This window comes from Rhinolophus ferrumequinum, chromosome 3 (genome assembly GCF_004115265.2).
Source record: "Rhinolophus ferrumequinum isolate MPI-CBG mRhiFer1 chromosome 3, mRhiFer1_v1.p, whole genome shotgun sequence".
In the NCBI taxonomy this organism is placed as follows: Eukaryota; Metazoa; Chordata; class Mammalia; order Chiroptera; family Rhinolophidae; genus Rhinolophus; species Rhinolophus ferrumequinum.
Window position 1 is genome coordinate 26276585 of NC_046286.1, and position 24239 is coordinate 26300823.

General features: G+C 35.1%; 1 protein-coding gene across 2 annotated transcripts in view; it reads right to left on the reverse strand.

The window, feature by feature from the left end:
* Nucleotides 1-23956, reverse strand: part of KHDRBS2 (KH RNA binding domain containing, signal transduction associated 2) — a 518678-nt gene extending 494722 nt beyond the window's left edge. Inside the window, exon 1 of one of the 2 annotated variants that reach the window (XR_004421664.1) lies at nucleotides 23591-23954. Coding sequence is in view for 1 of the 2 variants with exons in the window: in XM_033093385.1 (XP_032949276.1) it covers nucleotides 23591-23681 (91 nt within the window). In the remaining variant the exon portion in view is untranslated. Of the gene's footprint in view, nucleotides 1-23590 lie in introns of both variants that reach the window. The other variant, XM_033093385.1, reaches the window with a different exon arrangement.
* Nucleotides 23957-24239: the final 283 nt, after the last annotated feature.

Below are 24239 nucleotides of genomic sequence, written 5' to 3' on the forward strand. Positions count from 1 at the left end.
GCTGGGTTGGAGACACAGGAAGCAGGAGCCAAAATCCACAACCCGCCATCTGCTTCTCTGCCAACCAACCTCACTTGCTAACTGCAACCCTCCATGCTAACTGCAATCCGCCTCTCCTCAATCTGCAATCCACAATCCCCGCTTGCTAGTTTAGACAGGGCAGTTATATCAGTGGCTAATGGCTAACCGGTAACAGCTGATGGCCAACTAGTCACAGCTGATGGCCATCTACTACCTGAGCCAGCACCTTTCCAATGAGACCGAGAGCCTGGAAACTGCTCCCTGGGACTCTGTCCCCACAAATATGTTAAAGTTGTTTATTTAAGTAGTATTTAAACATATTTAAGCAAGATAATAATTTTACTCTCTAGTTAAATCTATAATTGTTCCTTTTTTACCGAAAAGATAAATACTCAACTAATGAGGTTATAAATTCCTTCAAGATTTTGCCCTTGTCAGCTTCTCTAGTCTCAACGGATCCACATATGCCTATGCTCTACCTCCACAGCACTACTCACCAGTACTGAGCTAGATCAGAATTAGCATGATCATTGGCCGTGTTTTCAATTTTGACAGAACCCACCTGTCTCAATGAGTTGCAACTAGATAGATAGCAGCCATTCTACAATATGTGAAATGTGTTACTACTTGCTTAAATTATACCAAAAACCATTATGCACAATGACATAACTAACGAGACGTTCTTCACAATCCTACTAACGCTGTCTAAAAGTGAAGAGATCTCTGAGTAAGTGAGACAAATGAAACATTTTCTGTTAATGGCAGAGTTAGCCAGCAAGCGTTCCTGAAGCAGAAAGCAAGCCATGTCTTTTGTTACCATGTTAAACAGATCAAATTAGAGCATAAGAAATAACATTTTAAAAGCATGTCTTATGCATCTGCTCTATGGGCAATTGGCTGATAATATATAAAAATTTTGGAATGTATTAATTTTATATTACTAAATATTAATTCTAAGCTCTTTATCACTATCTCATATTTGGGGTTCTAAAAAGCCCATTAATTGAATGATCATTGTGAAAACATGTATGTAACAATGAGATTTTTCCCTCTATCCAAAGTCCCCGTAAATGTCAGTAGTTGAAAGGCATAGGTACATACTAGTGTTTTTCCTTTGAGGCTTTGGTATGTTTATTTCAAAACTGAAAATTTTGGACTTTTCTATATTTATTTTGTTTATTCTATCAAGAAATAGCAGGACAGCATACCCCTGTATTTAGACTGAAATATCTGAATAGCTCTGGAAATACAATACTCTTAGTACAAGATATCAGAAATGAGGACTCAGGTCCATTGTATATTTCCAGAACTTAATCTCATCACTCATGTTATAAAAAAGTCATAGTTTTGTAAATCACCAGGTGAAACTAACTTCAGATGAAATTACATTAAACATAGGCATACCATTTGAGGCTGTGTTACCATGTTAATCATTTCTATCACTATCAGCAAAATCAAGCATCTTTGTATTACCCTACATATTTAAATAATAAAAGTAGAAAAAAATTAAAAACTAAAAAAAAAAGTCAAAAACTTGAAATACAGGTTTTCACAAAGATTTGTTAAAACCTCAAAATGGAATATACCTAATACTATGTGAAATTCTGAAATTCTGATTTCTTTGGGGTTGAGGGGCTTATTTTAAGCAGGTATTGCATTATCATCTGTGTTTATTAGCATCTAGCACAGTGCTCGAATCACAGTTATACTCAATAAATATCTACTAAGTTGAATTATTAGAATGTTTAGTATACAAAAGTACAAAGTATAAGTATATGCACATCACTATTACAATGAACTAACCTTAGTAGGAAAAAAAAGAAAAAAAATGTTCTCTCTAAAATCAAAAATACTTAAAACTGGTGCCTTGGTCAGTTTTACCTATGTCACATTGAAGTTGCATCATGCCTACATTTAAAAGTTGCAGGCATGCAAGCAAAAAGCAAGAGATTAAAGTTTGACTATGAGTATAAACATAAAAACTACGTAAAAGAAGCCTGATATTCATACACTATCATAGAAGTGCTTGGTAACTCTATTTGCCAAGAAAATTCAAAAAAAGGGCTCACTAGCAACTCAAAATTTTGTATTTGCATTTCCTACATCAATTGCATTAAGTATATTATCTTTAACCTAATTTTTAAAAGCATATTCAGTGCTACAAAATGTCCATAGAAAAAAGTCCCATTAACTTTCTAGAGTAATTTTATAAGTTATTTCTTATAAATGCATAATTCAGCACAAGATGTGGAATTTTTTTCATGATTGAAAAGCCAACATCATTTTTAGGTATTTTTAGGATCCAGCAGGCTTATTGTAATATCAACTCATTTTTTTTCCATGACATAAATTATCAACTAATTTTTTAAAAACTAAGTTGTAGTATATTATCTCAAATAAATATGACTGGCATATGATTAACGTCCACTGCAATGAAAACATGTTATTTTTGTTTAGCAGTGATAATATCTTCATTTCAACTAGAATAATTAACAGCAATTGTTCTAATATTTTGCCATTTAAAAATATTACTGCACTGCTCAAACCACTTCAAATATAGACATTTTCCTCAGTTAGCTCTAGAACATTAAAATTTGAGAATCTCTTTACAAGTATACATAACAAATGGCTTATTTTGCTTATGACATAGGGGTTCTTTAAATAATAATGCTTTTTTACTAAGTTCTGTTAATTACTACTTCAAATTCAATAATTTACAAAAATGTGCACCAACCCTTGAGATTAAACGATCTTTACTCATTGGTTTACATCCTCGCCCATAGAGTAACACTTATAACTAATTCATGCACTAAGATGAGTGGTTGACAATTCTGCAACTTATAAATTGCTTTAATTTCAGAGCTATAATCTGAACCCTCAGGATGAAAACTGTAAGACATCACTGTCCTATTACCAAATAAAAGCACCAGGGGAAGCTTTTTTCCTCAGAAAACACATATATAGTGACATACATAATGCAATCAAAAAATCATCAAAATAGTATTTCTCATTTTAAGTAGCTCTGACTTAGTAACTATGACAAGGAAAGTGGGTATATCCGGCAGAAGCAATGGAAAGGAGACTTTATTTTACATAATCATCTAAAATAAGGTAGTAAAAAAAAATCAGTGAAAATAAGAAGTGATTGAATCATATCATGGTTTTAAAAAAACACTATCTGGAAATATTACTGTTTCCTTTACATCCCAAATTTTAATGCCAGTTTTAAAAATCGGAATTATCAGTGTTTCAGGAACTTGCCAAATGGCTCTCTTTGGAGGGAAATGCCATACCAAAACTACGCATTACTTATTCCCTTCATCAAAAACTCTAATACACAAATAAAAATGTCCACAATTCTTTATTCTATTCACTCTAATACAGATGTTATAATCATTTCAGTAAAATACAGTTTATTTGTTTACATAGTGATTTTCAAATTCAACTTGGTTGCTTTTTGAATCTATGGTATGGATAATACTAAAGAGTATATGACGGATATTATTTTTTCTTTTCCTTTACTGTAGCCTTCATCCTTTCATATTCCTACAAACCGCTCTTTTTGCAAGAAATCACATGTGTGTGTGTGTACCTCCCCTATATGCCATGTATGAATGTACATACATATGTTTGTATGTGTACATTTTTTGAGACATATGACTGGTAATTAAATTAAATAGATTCTTCCAGATTTAACACATAAAAAAGGAATAAAAAGTATGGGATTTTTTTTAACAAGAAAGATAATTGAAGAAGAATTAAGGAAATGAATTAGCTAAATGTTACATTTTCAATTACATTTAGTTTAACCAACCTGAAAGTCTATAAACATTATGATAGTAAAATGAGAGACCTTGTGATTGCTGCACAAAAATTATTTTCTTATTTTCTTTCTCAATTAGAAATATCTTCTATTCACCTGTTCACTGCAGGCTTTCAAGCTCCCAGCAGCAACTGGAAAGGCAGAGCATGGCAATGGGCCTTTTTAAACCAAAAGAAAAAAACTGTCAGACCCAAACTACCAGCTATTTTCCTTTTGAATACAAACACATTATTTGAAGTAATTCACTTAGCTTTTTCTAAGGGCACCTTGTATAACCTTGCAAGTGGTGATTTGTAATGTGGCAGGCTGTTATCAAGCAGCTACAATATTTTGCCTCGGTTCAATAAAAAGCAGCGTTATTGTAAAGTTCATTCATACAGAAATATTTCAGGGGAGGTACTCTCCAAACCTAGTTCACGTTTATCCATTTGTTGAGGGGGTAAAAGAAGGCTGGGTAGACAAACCATCATTCTCCCTACTTAGTTGACTCTTTTGTGACTTACAAGGGACCCTCGTATGTTTTGTCCATCCTAGACAGTCAAAAAGTGGATCAAAGCAACCTTATATTATAGCATCCTATGTATTGCAGTGTCTCTGCTTCTCTACCTCTGCTCAGCCCTTTAACTTGAAGTTATATCTGTCCATCTTCCAATAGCTATCTTCCGTACATTTCCTGCCTAAGAGCTGTCACTGGCTTTTGTTTTTCTGGTCCCCAAGTAAGCAGCATGTTGTGTCAGGGAATTAGTGCTCTCTAGGAGCTGCTCTCCACCAACAGCTAATAGGATTTGCTGTAAATACCTTAGCTTCCTCTTCCCTTTGCTTGTATATGTTTTTCCCTGGCTCCCAAATATTCTCAATGTGATTATCAACTGCCTACACTACTAACTTATTTGAAAAACACAAACAAATAAACAAACAAAAAAACTTTGTTGGCTGTCTTTCCTGTATATCTAACATCCCCATTTCTTGAGTTTACCTCCAAAATAAATTAACTGCACTCTAGTATTTGTTGCAAGGTCTAGTTCTGGAGAAAATTATAAGACAGTATGCACCTCTTGCTAAATAAGTTTAGCAAATCTGTTAAATATATATATATATATGTGTATATATATATATATATATACACATATATATATGTATATATATATATACACACACATATATATTTACACATATACACATATATATTTATATATATTCTAAATACCATCAGCAATGTAGATGTCAACAAAGAACAGGACAACCTTAATAGCTATATTCTTTTCCTTTTATTTCCATCCCCTAAGATTAATATAGACAACTTAAATTTTGATATAACTATAATTAGACTCACCAGCATTCAAACGAAAAAATGCCAACTCTTTAGAGATTGATATAGTTGCTTTGGAATTTTAGTTAATTTCCATGCTGGCAATCAGTGTTAGTACACGTTAAGATTCTACATTCAAGTCCTCATCTCAGGATCTGCTTTTAAGGGGAACTCAAACTAAAACATTACAAGAGGTGGCTATTATCCTAGAACCAATTCTGTTTTCTCTAAGCCAAAGTTTTCTTGGTTGCAAATAAAATAAATGAATTGGAGCGATCTTAAATAATTATCAGAAAAGTGCGTATCTTGGAAAAATTCTGGGGTTTCTCAAGGAACCAAGGTCAGCTGAATCCCTTGCACAACTTCCTTGGAGGGTCACAAGAAACTCAGGAAACTCTCTCTCATATTGTCCTCATTCTGTGCATCTGTTTTGTCCAGTCTGTGGTTCAGACCTACAATTCCAGAGTTTATGTTTCCTCCTAAGTGGTGGCTTCTTCTCAGTTTTAATGCTAATTTCTCACCAGAGAGTGTCAGGTGAACTATCTGATCCATTTGGCTCCAGGCAGGTGAACAATGATAGGTGACGAGAGGTCAAAATAAATTTACAGAATCCTCTCAAACGCCAATTATATAATATAGTTATTAGGGACTAGAAAGAGAATTGTATCTAAGAAAGTTGTGTTTATTTTTTCATTTCTAACTAGGAGTAGTCAAAATGAGCTACTGACAGTCAACATTAGATGCATCAGAGACTTTATTCTCTCCTATCATCCTTTGTGGATCTTAGACTATCTAATATTGTAAAAGTTTGACATATATATTATATATATTTGTTTTTCTTTCAGAGATGTAAATATCTCTATGGACTATTATTTAATATAAATGAGACATTCTAACATGTCACATTAAAATAAATTTCAAGAGCAGTTTTCCTTTATGGTAACATAAGTAATTATTTCCAATACTATGAATTTTTAAAAATATAAAATGAATATTCATAGTGACCAAATCAAAATGCCAATTTCCAAGGAAATATCAATAGATATCTTTTGAGGAAAACATAATAGTTATTTTTCCTTTCTCATAACTTTCTATAAGAAGTCCTAAATACCTCTATGAGAATACATTCCAGTACCTCACCATGTTATATTCACTTGATGGCATCTACATCCATTTTCCGTCCTGTCCAAACACAAACAGAAATTGTCCACTGCATTCCCTACTTCTAAACCCCATAACACAATCATTTTCCTTCAGGGAGTAACCTTCCTGCCTGTGTAAACACACATCCCTGAGAATCAGCTTGTCAGATGCCAACACTGATGTATTCTGTCAGTCTGGATCACTGTTAAATCTTCTTTTTGGTTATGATTGTTGACATGATGAATACCTATGTGTTTACTAAATGATGGTGGTTCAGTACCCATGTTTTAGGAATTAATGCAAAGTCACTAGTTACTTACGCCCTTGGTCAATTTCAAAATCTTTATGTCTCATTTCAGAGTGATAGCAATGCTGGCAGTTAATATGCCGCTGAAGATCAAGAGACATAAGTGGGCTTTCAGTAGGTGCGGATGTAGGTCTCAGTTGTTCGTCTACGGGTGTATCAGTTTTACCCAGCATAAGGTTGTCAATCTGTACAATATGTTGCTTTTTCTTGCAAAAATAGAAAAATCATACAACCTATTATCTAAAATAGTATGGTCTTTTCTAATTGAAATGCTTAATATGTAAACTATTCCCTAATATTCTGTGATACAACAACCTACTTTGCTACTCAGGACAATTGTTCAGGTTTTACTAGATACCACTACTGCTCATTAGCAGCAAATATCTTACTTCTTTATTGGTAGAATGCTATACTTGTCAAATTCATTAAACACCGAAGTTTCTAGAATGGCTGATCTTCTCCTCAGTCACAATAAGAAAACTGTGTTCATATTTTCTTCATACATTATGTTCTAAATTATGAGGAATAGAAAAATTTTCATAGAGATATATAGAATTTTAAAGCACAGTATAAATACATTTCATGCTTAATAATTCTAAGGCAATCATTATTTCCTTTTGTATCGGAATAGACATGTGGATGGTCAATATTGAAAGGTAGCTCACATATACTTAAACACTATGATCTTTATTTTTCTATATTTTATGCATTTAAACACTGTAGGTTCATTTTGTTTAGACTATATATTTGAACACTTTAAGTATTGCAATCATTAAAGGAAAATCTTTTCAGCAAATGATGCTAGAACAAGTGGATATTCAAATCTAAAATAACTTTCACATTATCACCTATCTATCACACAAAACTTACTTTTAGATGGTTATAAATCTACATTTAAAAGCTAAAACCATAAAGCCTCTAAAAGAAAATATTGAGACCACCTTTGTGACATGGAGGTACACAAAGATTTCTTAGACAGGACACAAACAACACTAGGTATAAAGAAAAAATGATAAATTAGATTTTTAAAAAATTAATAGCTTCTGTTCTTAAAAAGCCTCTTAAGATGTATGAGTTCCTTATGTATTTTGGATATTAACCCCCTATCAGATGTATCATTGGTGAATATCTTGTCCCATTCAGTAGGTTGTCTTTTCATTTTGTTGATGGTTTCCTTCATTGTACAAAACCTCTTTAGCTTGATGTAGTCCTATTTGTTTATTTTTTCTCTTGTTTCCCTTGCCCAATGAGACATATCCAAAATAATATTACTAAGGGTGATGTGAAAGATCTTACTGCCTACTTAAAGGTTTTATATTTAAGTCTTTAATGCATTTTGAGTTTATTCCTGTATATGAAGGTGATCCAGTTTCCTTATTTCATGTGTGTCTGTCCTGTTTTCCCAACACTATTTATTAAAGAGACTTTCTTTATTCCATTATAAATTCTCGCCTCCTTTGTCATGGTTTAATTGACCATATATGTGTGAGTGTATTTCTGGGTTCTCTATTCTGTTCCATTGACTTTTGTGTCTGTTTTTATTCTAGTACCATGCTAGTTTGATTACTGTAGCCATGTAGTACAGTTTGATACAGACACATACAACTTAACACCCAAAGAATCATAATAATAATAATAATAATAATAATAATAATAATAATCCAATTTAAAAATGGACAGAGGACCTGAATAGACATTTCTCCAAAGAGGACATACACATGTCCAATAGACATATGAAAAGATGTTCAATGTCGCTAATCATCAAAGAAATGCAAATTAAAACCACAATGAGATATCACTTAACTCCTGCCAAAATGGCTATCATCAATAAATCAACAAACAACAAGTGTTGGTAAGGATATGGAGAAAAGGGAACCCTCATGCACTGTTGGTGGGATTGCAAATTGGTGCAGCCACCACAGAAAACAGTATGATGGCTCCTCAAAAAGTTAAAAATAGAACTAATACATGACCCAGCAATTCTACTCCTGGTTATTTATGTGAAGAAACCCAAAACACTACTTTGAAAAGACATATGCATTTGTATGTTCACTGCAGCATTATTTACAATACCCAAGATACGGAAGCAATCTAAGTGTTCGTCAATAGACAAATGGATGAGAAGATGAGGTACATTGGTACATGTATACCACGGAATATTACTCAGCCATAAAAAAGAATGAAATCTTGCCATTTTAGACAACATGGATGGACCTAGAGGGTATTATGCAAAGTAAAATAAGTCAGACAGACAAAGATAAATACCACATAATTTCACTTATATGTAGAATCTAAAAAACAAAATAAACGAACAAACGAAATAGAAATAAACCCATAGAAACAGAGAACATTTTGAAGTTGCAAGATGGGAGCGAGGTTGCAGATGGGTGAAAAGGGAGTAGTTAAGAAATACAAATTGCTAGTTATAAAAACACAGGGATGTAAAGTACAGCATAGGGAATGTGATCAATAATATTGTAATAACTATGTATGGTGTCAGGTGGGAACTAGTCTTTCCAGGGTGATCACTTCATAACTTATTTAAATGTCTAATCACAATGTTTTACAACTACAATCTATATAATATTTTATGTCAACTGTAATTGAAAAATAAAAATATTTTTAAAGTCAGTCCTGAAAATAAAAGACATTTAAGAAAATTAAAAGCTAAGGTACATATCAGGAGAAAACATTTGAAGTACATAAACTTGACAAAGGATGCAAATCCAGAACATACAAACAATTCCTACAACAAAAAAAGACCCACAATTTAATTAAAATTTGTCAACATTCTAACCAATTATTTCAAATAAAAGAATACATACAAATGGCCAAAAAGCACATAAAAACATGTTCAACATCATTAGTCATCAAGGAAATGTAAATTAAAACCACAGTATGTTACCACGGGAAACCACTAAAACCACTGTTGTTAAAAAGACTGAGAACTTCAAATATTGCAAGGAAGTAAAGAAAGATAGTTTTTATACATCATTGGTGGGAAAGTAAAATAGTACAACCACTTTAGAAAACTATTTGGCAATCCCATATAATATAATGTTAACCACATGTACACACTCTAAAACTCAGCAAATCCACTCTCAGTAAAGAGAACGTATGTCCACACAAACCTTGTAAGTGAACTTTCATAGCAGCTTTTTCATTATAAGCTAACACTGGAAACAGCTGAGATGTCCATCCACAAGAAATTGGATAAACAAATTGTGACATGCTTATACAATGGAACGCTACTCAACATGAAAAAATAACAAACTATTGATAAATGAAACAACATGGGTGACTTTCAAAACTATGTTGAACTTAAGAAGAAAGAAAAGTATATGCTCTATTATTCCATTCATATAATGTTGGAGAACAGTCAAAGGGATCTGTGATGATAGAAATCAGAACAGTGGTTGCCAAAGGAAATAGAGATAAATGGGACGGGAGCACAAGGAAAGTGTCTGGGCTAAAGAGCATGTTCTCCATCTTGCCAAGAGTATTGTTCAGACGAGATTATACGACAATTACACAATTATCAACACGCATCAAATTGTATACCTAAAAACTGCATTTCATTGTTCATAAAATTTGCCTCTTTTTTTTTCTTTCTTTTTTTAAGTAAGAAAACCAAAGTGGAGTATGAAAAGAATCCTTATTGATTTCTACCACTGAATAAATATTGCACATTCACTTGCATGAAATTCATGAGATGACCGGTTGATATGAGGCAGTCAATAAGAGTCTATTTCATTAATGAGACAACGAAGCCTCAAAGAGATTTAGAAATTTGCCCACAGTCACAAAGCAAACAAGCAGCAGATGATTCAAACATTAGTGTTTTGATTTCAACTACCATGCAGTTTATACTATAAGAGTAGCTTTCAAACCTTTTTTTAACACAATCCAGAGTAGAAATAACACACACACACACACACACACACACACACACACACACACACAAATATTTCATACAATAATGTTTGACCTTAAAATACATAATTAAAATTTTGCATACGCACATGTTTTCCTTTCAGGTCCAACAAAGTCAGTATTTCCTCCAGTCTCATGAAAGATAATATATATATCTTTTCACATAATATTGTTACTCAGTATGGAGAAATGGTCATACTGCAAGCATTAAGGAGCTAAGACGATGGCAGATTCAGGTACCCATTTCATGCTCAGTGTGGATCACAACTTCATTGATCAGAATGAAGGCATTAAATTTCTATATTGGCTGCAGAATCACAAATTCAAAGGGAAAATGTATCAAGAAAGTGGCAGTGGTCAACAAAGTCACTTATGCCAACAAGTCAGCGAGAGCTGTCAATGGAAAAATTAGATGTATGCAATAGATTTGGGATAAGGAAAGGCTCAGAAGTTCAAAGACAATCCTAGAAAAAGGGTAGAGATTAATTTTACAATTTTATTATATGAGATGTAGTTTTGCATAAGGATGTTCCATGTTGCACTAAGAACATTAGCAAGGAGGAAAAGGGAATGGGAGAGCAGAGAGGATGTTGCAGCCAAAGAATTGCATTGTAATTTAAAGTGAGCAAAAGAAACAATATATGGCTGTCACGTTCTTGTTAGTTTAGAACTAATAGTGGCCTCATTTTACATGTGAGGGAAAGAGGAATACAGAGGTTAAAGTAACTCACCCCAAATAATACAGATCTTTAATTCTGTATTAAGAAACAAAATTGTAACTTTGGGGGTCCAGTTCCAGTGTCCATGCTGTTAACCATTACACTTAAATGCCTCTCTCATTCTATTGTTCCCTTCTATAGGTTAAATCATACAAAATTGCTGTTTTTGTAGGACAAAATGATTAAATATTATTGATTTCTTACAGTTCAGCAAATTAAATTCTCCGAGCTTTCCTCCTCTAGAAGTCTAAGTTCTTGGAAGAGTTTTCCAACCACATTATCTTATGGTCTCACAATTCACTGCTCAACATGGAAGAAATCTGGGATTTTCTCCAACTCCTCTCTCAATTTGTTCTTTGCTGCCAAATCCATTAGAAGTGTTTGATCTTTGTCTTACTTGGCCTATCTGCAGCATGTGAAAATATTAACTAAATCCTTCATTTTTCAAATACTCTATTTATCTGACACTGAACTCACTTCATCTTTCCTACCTGCATTCTAGGAAACTCCTTTGAGTCAACTTTACAGACTTCTTTTCTTCTGTCCTTCCCTTAAATGCTGATGTTCCTCGGGGTTTTATACTAAGCCCCCTTCCTGTTGGACTCCATACGCTCTCCAAGAGTGAACTCTTCTACACCCAAGGTCAGTTACCAACCATATGCTAATAAAACCGAAACCATTATCTGCAGCACAGATCTTTTGCCAGACCCAACTCTCCACCTGCATTTTTGCTTCAACACTCTATAAGCCGTACAATGTACATATATTCATATGAACTCAGCATTAACCTCCTTTTAATTCCTATCTCCATAACTGACACCACCATTAAACCAATTACCAAGAGCATCCTAGGCAACAGCCTTGACCAGTTTTCATCCCTGCTACCCAATATTTCAGTTGCTAAATTTCTATTAGCTCTGTCCACTTCTTCCCATCTGCACTATCTTTATTTGAATTCAAGTCACCATAACTTCTCTTCTGGATCACTGCTCTCACTATCTGATGGCCTGCCCATGTCTTATTAGCTGTCAAATCCTTTTCCCCAAAAGTACAGCCACATGATCCTTTCATTGAAACTCTGATATCGCACCTGCCCCCTTTTAAAATATTTAAATGATTTTCCATTGTCTTTGCATGAAGTCCAAACTTTTTAAGACAGTATACAAGATATGTGTGATAAGCACCTTCCATCTTCTTTAGACCCACTTTTCTTGATGTTTTCCCTTGTACTGTACTTTCCAAGCATACTTAATCCTTTGGGTTTCTGGACCCACCACAAACATCACAAACAACACCAAGCAATTCTGACACTAGCAGAATGTCCAAGAGGTCAAGTCAATTCTGATACTATCGACTGAGAGAGAGCATAAGATTCCACAGGTTAAGGATTCAGTCCTACAAGACTGTTCCCACTCCCCAGTTTAGACACCAGTTGTAAGCTAAGGTCACCTGTGCTTCTGACCAATCAGCTATAGACTAGGGGTTCCAACGACCCTTTCTTTGTACTTCAGAAGCCAGTTGCAAGTCTGGATTGTTACCTGCACTTCTAATGGACAGGCTACAAACCAGAGGTTTCCATGACCTCTTCCTTGGGTTTGACTAATTTGCTACAGCAGCTCACAGAATTCACAGAAACATCTTACTTATTAGATTACCAGTTTATTACAAAGGCTATATCTCAGGAACACCCAAATGGAAGAGATGCATAGGGTGGCAGTGGGTGGGGAGTGTTGGAGGGGTTGAGGGCAGGAAGGGCATGGAGCTGCCTGCTCTGAGCTGGCCACTCTCTCCAAATCTCCATGAGTTCACCAACCACCGACCTGGAAGCTCTCCAAACCCAGTCCCTTGAGGTTTTTATAGAGACTTTATTATATTGACATGTTAACTAAATAATTGGCCATTGGCAATTGATTCAACCTGCAGCCCCTCGCCCCTTCCTGGAGTTCAGGGGGCTGGGACTGAAAATTACAACCCTCTAAAAACATGGTTAGTTATTCTGGCAAACACTACCCATCCTTCTGTGGTGTCCAAAACTCAGCTCATTAGCATACAAAAGACCATATAGCTCTCAGCACTTAGGGAATTCCAAGTGTTTTAGGGAGTCTGTGCCAAAAACAGGGAAGAAGGCCAAATATATATGTCTTATTATAAATCACCTCACTGTTTATTCAAAAAAATCTCACCTTTCTTTTCAGGTTTGGGAGCTGTTGATTGCTGTATCCATGTATAATTATCCTGGATTATAACCCTTCTTCACTGTATCCTGGCCATATCCCACCTATTTGTTATATCTCAACTAACATGCCCCTCCCTATTGAAGCCTTCCATGAGCTCTGTAGACTTCTTTAGATGCTCTACCTGAGACACCTAAAAATCACCCATTTTCCTTATCATTGCATTTTGCAGACCCTATGGAAATTGCTTATTTAATTGACTGTAATTCCTTTCCCCTCTTCAACCTAATTGTAAGTCTCAGATAGTAACACAGAGCACAGATCATAACAACCAATTGGACCAAGTCTGCATTGCTTCTCATTGATTACCTATGTCTAGTATATGCTACACACACACACACACACACACACACACACACACACACACACACATACACATACACCTCATTTTACTCAAACAGAAACCATTTGGCTTATTGCATCTCATTACAAATATGGACAACTTCATCTAATTCCATTAAATGGCTTTTAATTATCATATCACTATATTTTACCAGATTTTCCTTCTATGGTGATGACAAAATTTCAAATTTTGCACTAATTTCAGAATACTAGCTTAACGTACAGCCGTCTATCATCCTGAATTCCATTCCAAAACAATATCATAATAAGATGCCATCTGCCCTCAGCACACCAAATGTTCTTTCATCTTGACACAATTCCTTAAAGGCTCTCTCATTCATCAGATCTTGGGGGAATAAAAGGACAGCTTCTAACTTTTGCCTTCTAAAAAGGAAAACTTAAAGCTATCTGGAGACATGGATAATCTTTAATTCAATATAACAATTACTTAAGTTTACCCACTTATAATATTTACATATCTAAACATAATATAAGAAATGTATTCTGTTATACATTCATTCATCTACTGTCTTCTTCTATACAATGAGTGTATTGGTGCATATAAATCAAATTTCTAAAACATCAAATCCCTTAAATTGCCTGAAGAAAATTACTTTAAAGAAAAAAACGGTTCTGCAGTAACAGGTATTTAACTCTTATAAAAGTTTTTCAAAGCAAGATCTTGGTATTTCCTTAAACAAGTAATATTCTTCAATATTATTTAATGCTTCAGTGTTTAATGGTGGCTTTTTGATGCTCTTTCACATTATAATTGGACGTTTACCTAATCTCTGATTTATTGTTTAAAAAATCCACATTAACTGTGCTACCCTCTAATCTGCCTCTTTAACTCTTTCCCATAAAAAAGAGACCTTAGCTTCCTTTTTGGATGCAATGTAAGGACCTGAGCCAGGGTGGATGTTCAATAAATGTAGCTATTACTTCAGTTATATTTTTTTTCTGAAAATTAACAAATTTATTCTCCTTCAGCCTCTTTACTGAGTTTCTGTCACAGAGCCTCCTTCTCCTGAATTTTAGTCATGATTCATCATTTTCCAACACACAATTCTATGAACCTGTAAAATATATCCACATCTAGAAAAAATACATACATTCTGCTTTTCTATTACAAAGCAAATCAAATATTTAATGTTCTAAATGAAAGGGCATTGATTGTGCCCTATTTGATAATGATATAATAATACCAACCAGTCTGTTTCAAAGTTGTTAAATCCTAAAATCTCAGAACCTACAGATAACATTTAAATCAAGCCATGATACCAAGTTTTCGGCTTCTGACCATATGTGAAATCTACTCACTTCCAAATTTTAAACAAAACTGACACTGCCTCAAGACATGAGAGGACTAATAGTTGTTTTTCCTTCCTAGAATAATTCGACAAATACATGCAGTTTTCTGAAAAACATGGAAAGAAAAATGCCTCTGCAAATCGCACAAATTTCTCCAATCCCTTTTTGGAACAACAACAAAAATAGCCTGGAATATTGTCCTGTCCCTTGCCACTTCATTAGCAAACTCTTTCAGAAATAGCATTCAATATAAGACACCAAAAAGTCAGGCTGTCCTGATAATCCTTACCCCAATTGTGTACTTAGGTAAATTTTCCTATTTATAAATTTACTTGCCTTTCACATACTATGCTTATTTAACAATATTGTGTAATAATTTACCCGATGCATGCGTTCAGGAACATAGTTCGGAAGTTAATGGCAACAACCAAGTTGATCTCTTGGATGTACTTTGCATATTAGTATCTAGCCTTCCTTCAAAGCTCAATTAAAGTTGTGTCTCTCCTGCAGGAGGCAATATGGTGTAATAGTTACTCTTGGCTGCTGGGTGAGAAAGCCTGATTTTCAGCTGTACAATTTATTCGCTGTGTGACTTTAGATAAATTAACTTCTCTAATTCTTATTTTTTCTCATTTGTAAAACAAAGATAATGTTAAGAATTATCTCATAGGATTGGTGGGTGGATTAATTGTGGTTATACATACAAAGCATCTACTACAGTGCCTGACAAAGAGTAATCTCCCAATAAATACTGACAGCAATGACGACGATGATGATGATGATGATGATAACAAAGAATCTATGACTACCATGAGAAACAAGAGTCATGACCTTCTCTTAATTCCTATGATATCATCAGTCTGTAAAATCCAGATCTTCCCATGCCCTATTATTTATCTTATGAGGATACTGTTGTATCCTCCTCAGACTATTTAAAAACCAATAAATCTGACACCTCTTTATGTATCAATAAAAATCTGATACATTTTCATATACTAATGGCACATATTACAAACAGATGTTACCAATACACATTCAAGGACATGTGTGTTACACAATCACATACAGTAGAATCTTAGCCCACTGGGATTCATCCCCCAAACTGTAGCCAACCTATAAGGGTATCTGTAGTAAATGACTTAAAATTTAGTCAGTCAGGTGTTCTTGAATGTTTGTTAATTCTCTCTACTGCAAAATCTTTTTTTGAAAATAGTGTTCATGAGTCAAAGGTGAGCAATGGAGGACACGCTACAAATGGCTTGTTTCCCAAAATAGTTAATAATAATTAGGCAACAGGATGCTTGGCTATGACTTCTCAAGTTTTTGGCGAATAAAACATGCAATCATTTCAGAACTCTCCATTTGAAAAAAATGAAGAAGTCATATAACATGGGTGTTTACTAACAATAATTTGAGAGATCACTTGTTAATCAGTACTCATTTTAAAAAAATATATATTGCCATATCATATTTATTTTATTGAAATTCTCCATTTTTTTGTGGGAAAAGCAGTTATATTTCAATCTATGAATACATTAAAACTTACTCTGCTTATAGCTTTAAAAATCAAACTGGCGTCAGAATATAATTCCAATTAAGATACATTTCTTATATATTCAGACCAAAAAAAAGGAGATCAAATCAGGTGTTTAAACAAATAAGGGCATAACAAAAGCTGATGACACTACAGAGTTATTTCCAAGCGTTTCTAAAAACTACCGCTAAAACTTCCTTCCTTTCTACAGCTCCTTTGGGAACAAAATGCTTCAATATAGACAGTGTGTTAAACAGAAACTAGGAATAATGATCAGACCTCACAGTGTTCCCACTCTCAGATACCATGTCACAAAGTCTCTTTGAAAGAAGATAAATAAAGTGAAAAATAGTGTGTCCACTCTCTACCTGGATTTATCCAAGTTATGCTCATTCTTATATAACTAGTAAATGAAATATCAATGTACAAGGCGTAACATGCATTCACAAGAAAACGTCATAAAGATATAAATTAAAACACACAAATAAATTGGGACAGGATATTATATATCAATAAACCACAGAGTGGAAAAAAGAAGGCAGACTAACTGGATACTAGAAGACCCAGGAGTGATATGGCAGCAGTGGTTGCCCTAGTTTTTCTTGTGCCTCATATATGCCAAAGTGGGTACTGGAAAAGCTGGCAATCCATAAACATCAATAGAAGAGCAGACAAAACAAACAAATAAATAAAAGCCTCAAGAAAAGCCTGCTTTCTTTGGCCAAAGGACTAGATAGAAAAAGGGCAAGCTAGCAAAATAGAAAACGCTCAGCAACAAACATCCTTCTCCAGCTAAACAACACCAGAAAAAAACAAAAAGCAAATAAACAATAACAACAACAACAAAAACGTGTCTCAGGCTCACCCCTGTCAAGAAAGGTTAAGTAGGGGGCCTAGACTTCCAACCTCATCTAGCTGTGTGAAGAGGCACCCTTTTCCACTGAGTGGAATCAGAGAAGACTGAACCGGGAAGAGGGATTTCATTTCCACCCACGGTAAGGACGCCTCCTACCGTGGCAATGAGCCTACGTGGAGATCCTGGACTTCCACCCTTATGAGAAGTAACAAGGCGCCCTTCTCCCCCTAGCCAGCGTGGTATCAGGAGTCTCACTCCTGCTGGAATTTTCAGCATGCTCCAGCAGGACTGAGGCCTCCACACTCCTCTTGGTGTCACTAGAGGCCATACAGGGAGCAGTAACATGGTGTTCCTTCACCTTTTGAACAGAGTGGTGTCAGTAGATGCATAGTGGAGAGTCTGGACTTTCACCTCCATCTGGAAGTTTCAAGGTGGTGCCCACTCTCTCTCTGCTGACATGTCAGAGGAGGCCTGCTAAAGGAAAATGTTATTAAAAGTCTGACATGGTCACACTTTGATTTTGAATAAATCACTCTGATAGCACAATGTATGTTCACGTGGGGTGGAGAGGGATGGAGAATGGTGAGGGTAAGAAATAGAAAAGAGTAAATTAGTGTGTAGTGTTTGGAAGTCAAAGGAGAAGCCAAAACATTGGAAAATGATGGAGAGTAAAGTGCAGCCAAGAGACCTGATGAGAGGTCAGAAAAATTTTATTGGACTCGGCAATTGGGAGATGATTCTGTCACTACAGTCACTGGTTTTAGGAAAATGATGAGGACAGAGGTCATACTGAAGAGGTAAATTGAGAAAGTGAGGCAGCTTGTATAGAACTAATATTATCAAAAGCTTGAAGGAAACAAAAGAGGGTAAGTGTCAAGAGAGATTATTTTTATTACTTTTGGCAAGTGAAACAAGTATGCTAATTTTTTTTTTAAATTACTCGGGTTGGGTCATGGCAACAGGCTGCTACAAGGGAAGAGTAGATAGGGAAGAAGTTGGAGATACTAAAGAAAAGGATATAACTTAGAACCAGTCTGGAAGAGATGATGAGCATTAGAGTTAAGAATATGGGTGAACAAGTCAGCCTTGAAAAACAAGGGGAATGAAAGACATTTCATCCTTTGGGAATGAAAGACAGTGGGAATGAGGATGGAAGTTTTTAGGTGGCAGGAGGTTAAAGAATGTCAGAAAAGATATATCCATTTCCCCCAAGAAAACAGGATGAAATCAGCTGCCAAGAGTAAAGGAATATGGGTTTGTGAAGAGGCCTGAGGAGGTTTGTAATTATTCTTAAACACACAGAACCAGAGCTAATCAAGCTCAAGTAAAATCAAGACAAGTAACCATTGACTAAGGGAATATGATATTTTAAAAACCCTCATTGGAATCATTTTTCGTAAGACAATGTATTTCATGATTTGGTTTATGAGTTCAAATTTCACTCAGCAGTGATTCAAAGGCAGTGCTTATTTTCTTACAAAATCAAGCTTCAAGTTGAGGTCAAGTTCACAAATGCCATTAAAATGTTAAGGAAAATCTTGAAAGCATCATCTGATATTTGTATAATTTCTTCTTATGTTTTTGTTATAGTTGAATAAAACTTCTATTTATATTTATATAAAATACTGCTTATATTATCACACACAGCATTTTTTTACCTTAATTGAACCATGCCAAGTAGATGTTAATTTGCCTGTTTTACAGATGAAGAAACTGAGAATCAGAAAGGAAATAAATGATATATCCTATATTTCATAGTAAACAGAAGTTTCAACATTCTGTGCCAAGTATTTTGTTTGCTTAAGCAGAATTTTTCCACGATTTTGTAAATGAGTTTTAATAGCAGATCAAAGATACCTTAAATTTAGTTTTTCTGACAATTTTGTTCTTTACTGAAGAAACGTAAATAAGATTATGCCAAAGATACTGAGAGGAGAAAAAAGAATTACGTTAAAGGAAAAGTCATATGAATATTACTTGATGAGAAGCTGATTTTATAGATTTTAAAGGTATTATACCAATATCTTTACTAAGCTTTATGGAAAATATTTTAAGGAACACAATCTAAATTAAAAAAAAAAATGATCCTTACTGAGAATCTAAATATAGTTAAGTCACTAGAAATCAGTATTTGTGATAAATGTTAATCCCTGTTTCTCTTGTGGTATCAAAAGTTCATCTATATCTGCATACAAGCAGGCCAATCCTAGATGGACTGCCAAGCTTTTCACCAAAATTTGAAAGTAGCACCTAGACTTTCTAAAAATAAATATTTCCACTGTTGAGATATTTGGCAATATTTCGCTTCATCATATGATGATGCAAACAAAACAATGATGAATCTACCAAAATTTGTGAAGAATTCAGGTTACCAAGTCTTGCCAATCAGAGCACCTGGAATACTCTCAATTGGACAAAAATTTATTAATCCTCCTAAAGGTATGGAATCACCATATTTGAATCTATAAATTTGAACAGATCTATGTCTGTCAGCGGACAGGCATGCTTGACAGCAAACAATAATATTTCCATATATATATATATATACATTTGTAGCCCCAAATTATTATGAAGATAATAGTTCTATCGATTTAAGAACATAAATCTGTCCTCAGTACCCAAAATAATGTATATGCATCAAATTACATTATAGTACAATATATGTATTATTAATCATTAAACTAAGAAAGAATAAAAAAAGTTTCAGCCATTGATTTTGGTCTTCTGAATACACAAATACAACTCCTTTGCATCAGCATTAGTCCCAGACTTAATTAGAATTATGGAGAAACATATAGATCATCTAGTCCAACTCCTTAACTTGTGAGACAAGGAATCTAGGTCCATGGAAGGAAAGCTTATCAAGATTCACATGGGGCAAAAGTGGAATTAAAATCCAGGTATCTGGATTCACAGTTTAGTGCACTTACCAGAAGTAGCATAGATATAAATAACCTTATCTAATTTCATCTGGCAAGCAAATTCAGAGGCTGAGTGGAACTTGAAAGATAATGCTGAGTTTGCTGTTTCATCATATGTAAAAACACCTTCCATAACAAATGGATAATTAAATATGATAATCATAGAAGGAAAATTATTTAATTTAATCAAACATATTATAAACACTCTTCAACCATACTATTCAAGATCTTTTCTAAATAGCAATCGAATTCATAAAATGTTTGGGCTCTTTCATTAGCTTTCTCAGAATCATTCCTACTGAAAACACACAGCAGCAACAACTGAAATAAAACAAACCACACACACACACACACACAAATAGCAAAATTACCAACAAAATAGTTCTTTTAAACATGGCCTCCAATTCTAAACATAATAGTAACAATAGAGCACTAATTTGCATCTATCATCAATCACAAAAGCAAAACAAATCATTGTGAAAGCTTATTGGTTTATATCACTGCATATATATATATATATATATATATATATGCAAATATATATAGTGTGCCAAATACACACACAAATATATAGGGTGCCAAAAAAATGTATACACATTTTAAGAAAGGAAAAAACTGTATTAAAAGTATAATACTTAATATATACCGATAATAAAAGATGAATACAAGTCATGTGTATACATTTTTTGGCACTCCGGTATATATATAAGCTTCCGGAAAAATCATTCCGAAGAACTGAATCATCTGGATCATTTTTATTACTCACTCAGTCTTGAGACTGTCTGCACAGTACTGACTGAAATGTACTTCAGTGTGCACCTTCCTTCCAAATGAATATCTATGTCAGGTTTATTTATAGCCACTGCCTTCAATCAGTGCATTTCCAGGTATGAGAAGGAAAATCATCTCAACAATACTCTCTCATACAGATGTGAACCAAAACCTGGAAATCTTAACAAATGGCCTTTGAAAAGGTAATGAAAGATCTATAATGTAAAATGTACATTAAGATTTATTAAAGAGTCCAAAGGATACTCACCTTACCCTCCTTAATAAGCACACATAAAAAGCCTCAGGTAATGAGAGAACGAATTTAAACTTTATGCATCTGTTTGCGTCTCTTTATACCCTTCAAGATTTTTATCATCACCTCCTCCATTCTCTTATCCTCATTATGATTTCTCTGAAATTTAGACACCTCTCTTTGTTTCTTACTTAGATTATTTTCTCTCTATTTATGAGCTTTTCCTCCTAAGGCTTTACAAAAGTAGGACATGCTTCCCCCTACTGGGAAAAAATTAAATTACAAGGTACATCTGAACATGTTCTTAAGTATCAAGAAATCAAGTTCCTAGGAAAGATAAAATGCTTAAAGAACCAGGTGCACAGCCTTCTCTGACTGTTTCACCAGTCGCAGAAATACTTTGCACTCCATTAAGACTTTCTCACATTCATTTCTTTAGCTTGGCCGTTTTAAAAAATACACTCTCATTAGTGAAAGATGAATTAATCACTGAGCCTGCTGCCCCAAAGAGAACTCCAATGAGCAGGTTACAGAAAATCATCAATTTGTAGTATACTGTTTTCATTTTAAAGATATTAATAGCTAAATGAAGATACTTCTGGAAAATATATTGAACTAAGCAATTTGAGAAGGCCTACTTGCATTTTTAATCGTTTTGAACAATCCTAAGCATTTATTAACTCATTAATTTTCCTATGTATTGATGTAATTATCTAATTTTTTAATAGAGGGAGAGTTTAATTTTTTAATTGACTTCACTTTTCTACTTTATTTGCTTTAATTCAGTAACCAAAAAAGTAGTAAGCATAATTACATTTTATCTTCCCAAATACTCTACAAAACCAACTTGTTTCTTGAAAAATAGTTTACTTGTTTCACACATTCAATATTTTGTTTATAAATTCTTTAATTGTTTACTATGAAAAAAGGAAAAACACCTACACATTATTATTGTTATAAATAATAATCTATCAATATAATCTTGAAATAGACAGAATGCCTATTTGAATCATACATGGAGGGTCAGAATTTTTCCTTCCATGTACAACTACATAAGTCTCAAAAAAGAAAACATTTATTTTAATGCTGAAGGGCTGAGGAAGAGGAAGTTGGTCACTTTTAGTTTTGCTATAGGTTAAGCCCATAGCAACCTAAGCTACAAAACTGCATTGTAGTCAAATTGATGATGAAACGATTCATTAATAATGAAGGATTAATAAAAAAAAAAAGCCTGGAGTTTTTTTTTTTTTAAGGTATGTGTATGTTAGTTACTACAGATATCATGAAAATCTTTAGCAGTCCGAAGGCGATATTTCAAGATAAATGATGCGATTTGGCTAATGTTTCTGTCATACAGAAGTTTGTGTGTGTGTGTGTGTGTGTGTGTGTGTATGTGTGTGTGTGTGTTTAAACAACCTTTCAAAGCCATGCAAAAAAACAAGACATATGTTTCTCTGGGGATGAAATCTCCATTAACACTACAGGTACACAAAAGAAAATGCACACTTGGTAAAACAGTTGATCAATTGTGGAGTGTTCCCAGGGACCAGCAACTCGCAGAGTAACCCAATCATCGCACTTCAAATAAATTGATAAGCACTTTAGCCTCTGCCACATTCACAAACATAGACGAACATGAATAGTTTAATTCTAAGCCTTTCCATAGGAAAGACTGTAATTAGACTAAAGGGTAACAGAATCACTTCCCAAATGCAGAAAAAAAAATGCTGATGTGTAACTAAGAAGCTCTTAGAATACTACATTGGTGATCATTTACTTCTAAACTGATTACCCTTTCCTCTGCGAAGTGAAAATATCCCTGTGAACCGCGTTACACTTTATGGTGTCTCTATCAATGATTCTAAAAGGTCACATCACCACTGTCATTAGATCTCCTAGCTTTGATCTTTCCCCAAATTAAAAGGAGCATTGTTGCCCGCCCCAAGAATAGGTTCTGTCCTCCCGAGCTCCGATGCTCAGTCCGCGAGCATCTTCAGGGGCACAGTTTCTGCGAAGGAGACAGTCGTCCCTCCCCAACTTCACTCCCCTTAACCAAGCCGCGGGTGCTATGGGCGGCCGGCGGTTTGTGCACATCTATAGAGGCAAGTCCTACCTTCCGCCAAAAGGCGTGATGCATGCACAAAAGATGGATCCAGGCTATCTTTCTCTGCCATCAGCTCAGGCAAATATTTCTCCTCTTCCATAGCGCGGACTTCGGACAGTCCCCGGGCGAAGCGCAAGGTTCCGCTCGCTCAGACGCAGGGTCGCCGGGCAGCGCCTGGCTCCCGCGCTGCTCTGCCTCTGCCGGGGAGAGGGGATCTCCGCGCGTCCTCACTGGCCCATGCACAGAGCACCTGCAACTCCAGCCGTCGGGCTGCACGGCCCAGCGCCCACACCTGCCCGTCCCTACCGTCGTCCCTGGATCGCGCAGTCCCGGCTCACACAAGCGGCCTTAACTGGAGAGGCGGGAACAGGACGCGTCCCACCTCTGCCAACCACTCATTGGTGGTGGTGCTATGAGAGGCGGGGCCCCCGCGAAGGCCGAGGGCTCTCATTGGGCAGAGCCGCACGTCGGATCGCCTGACTGGCAGGAGGCAGCTGTAGATGGGAGGGGGGCGCAGAAGGTGCAAACGCTTTCTTCTTGCAGACCAAGCCTTCGCTGGTTATTAGGCATGCCCAGTTGTGTGGAGCCCTCTGTGTCTTCAGCAGAGGTGCAGAGGGGGTAGAGAGCGGGAAAAGCACCCGTTAAGCAGAGAAGCTCG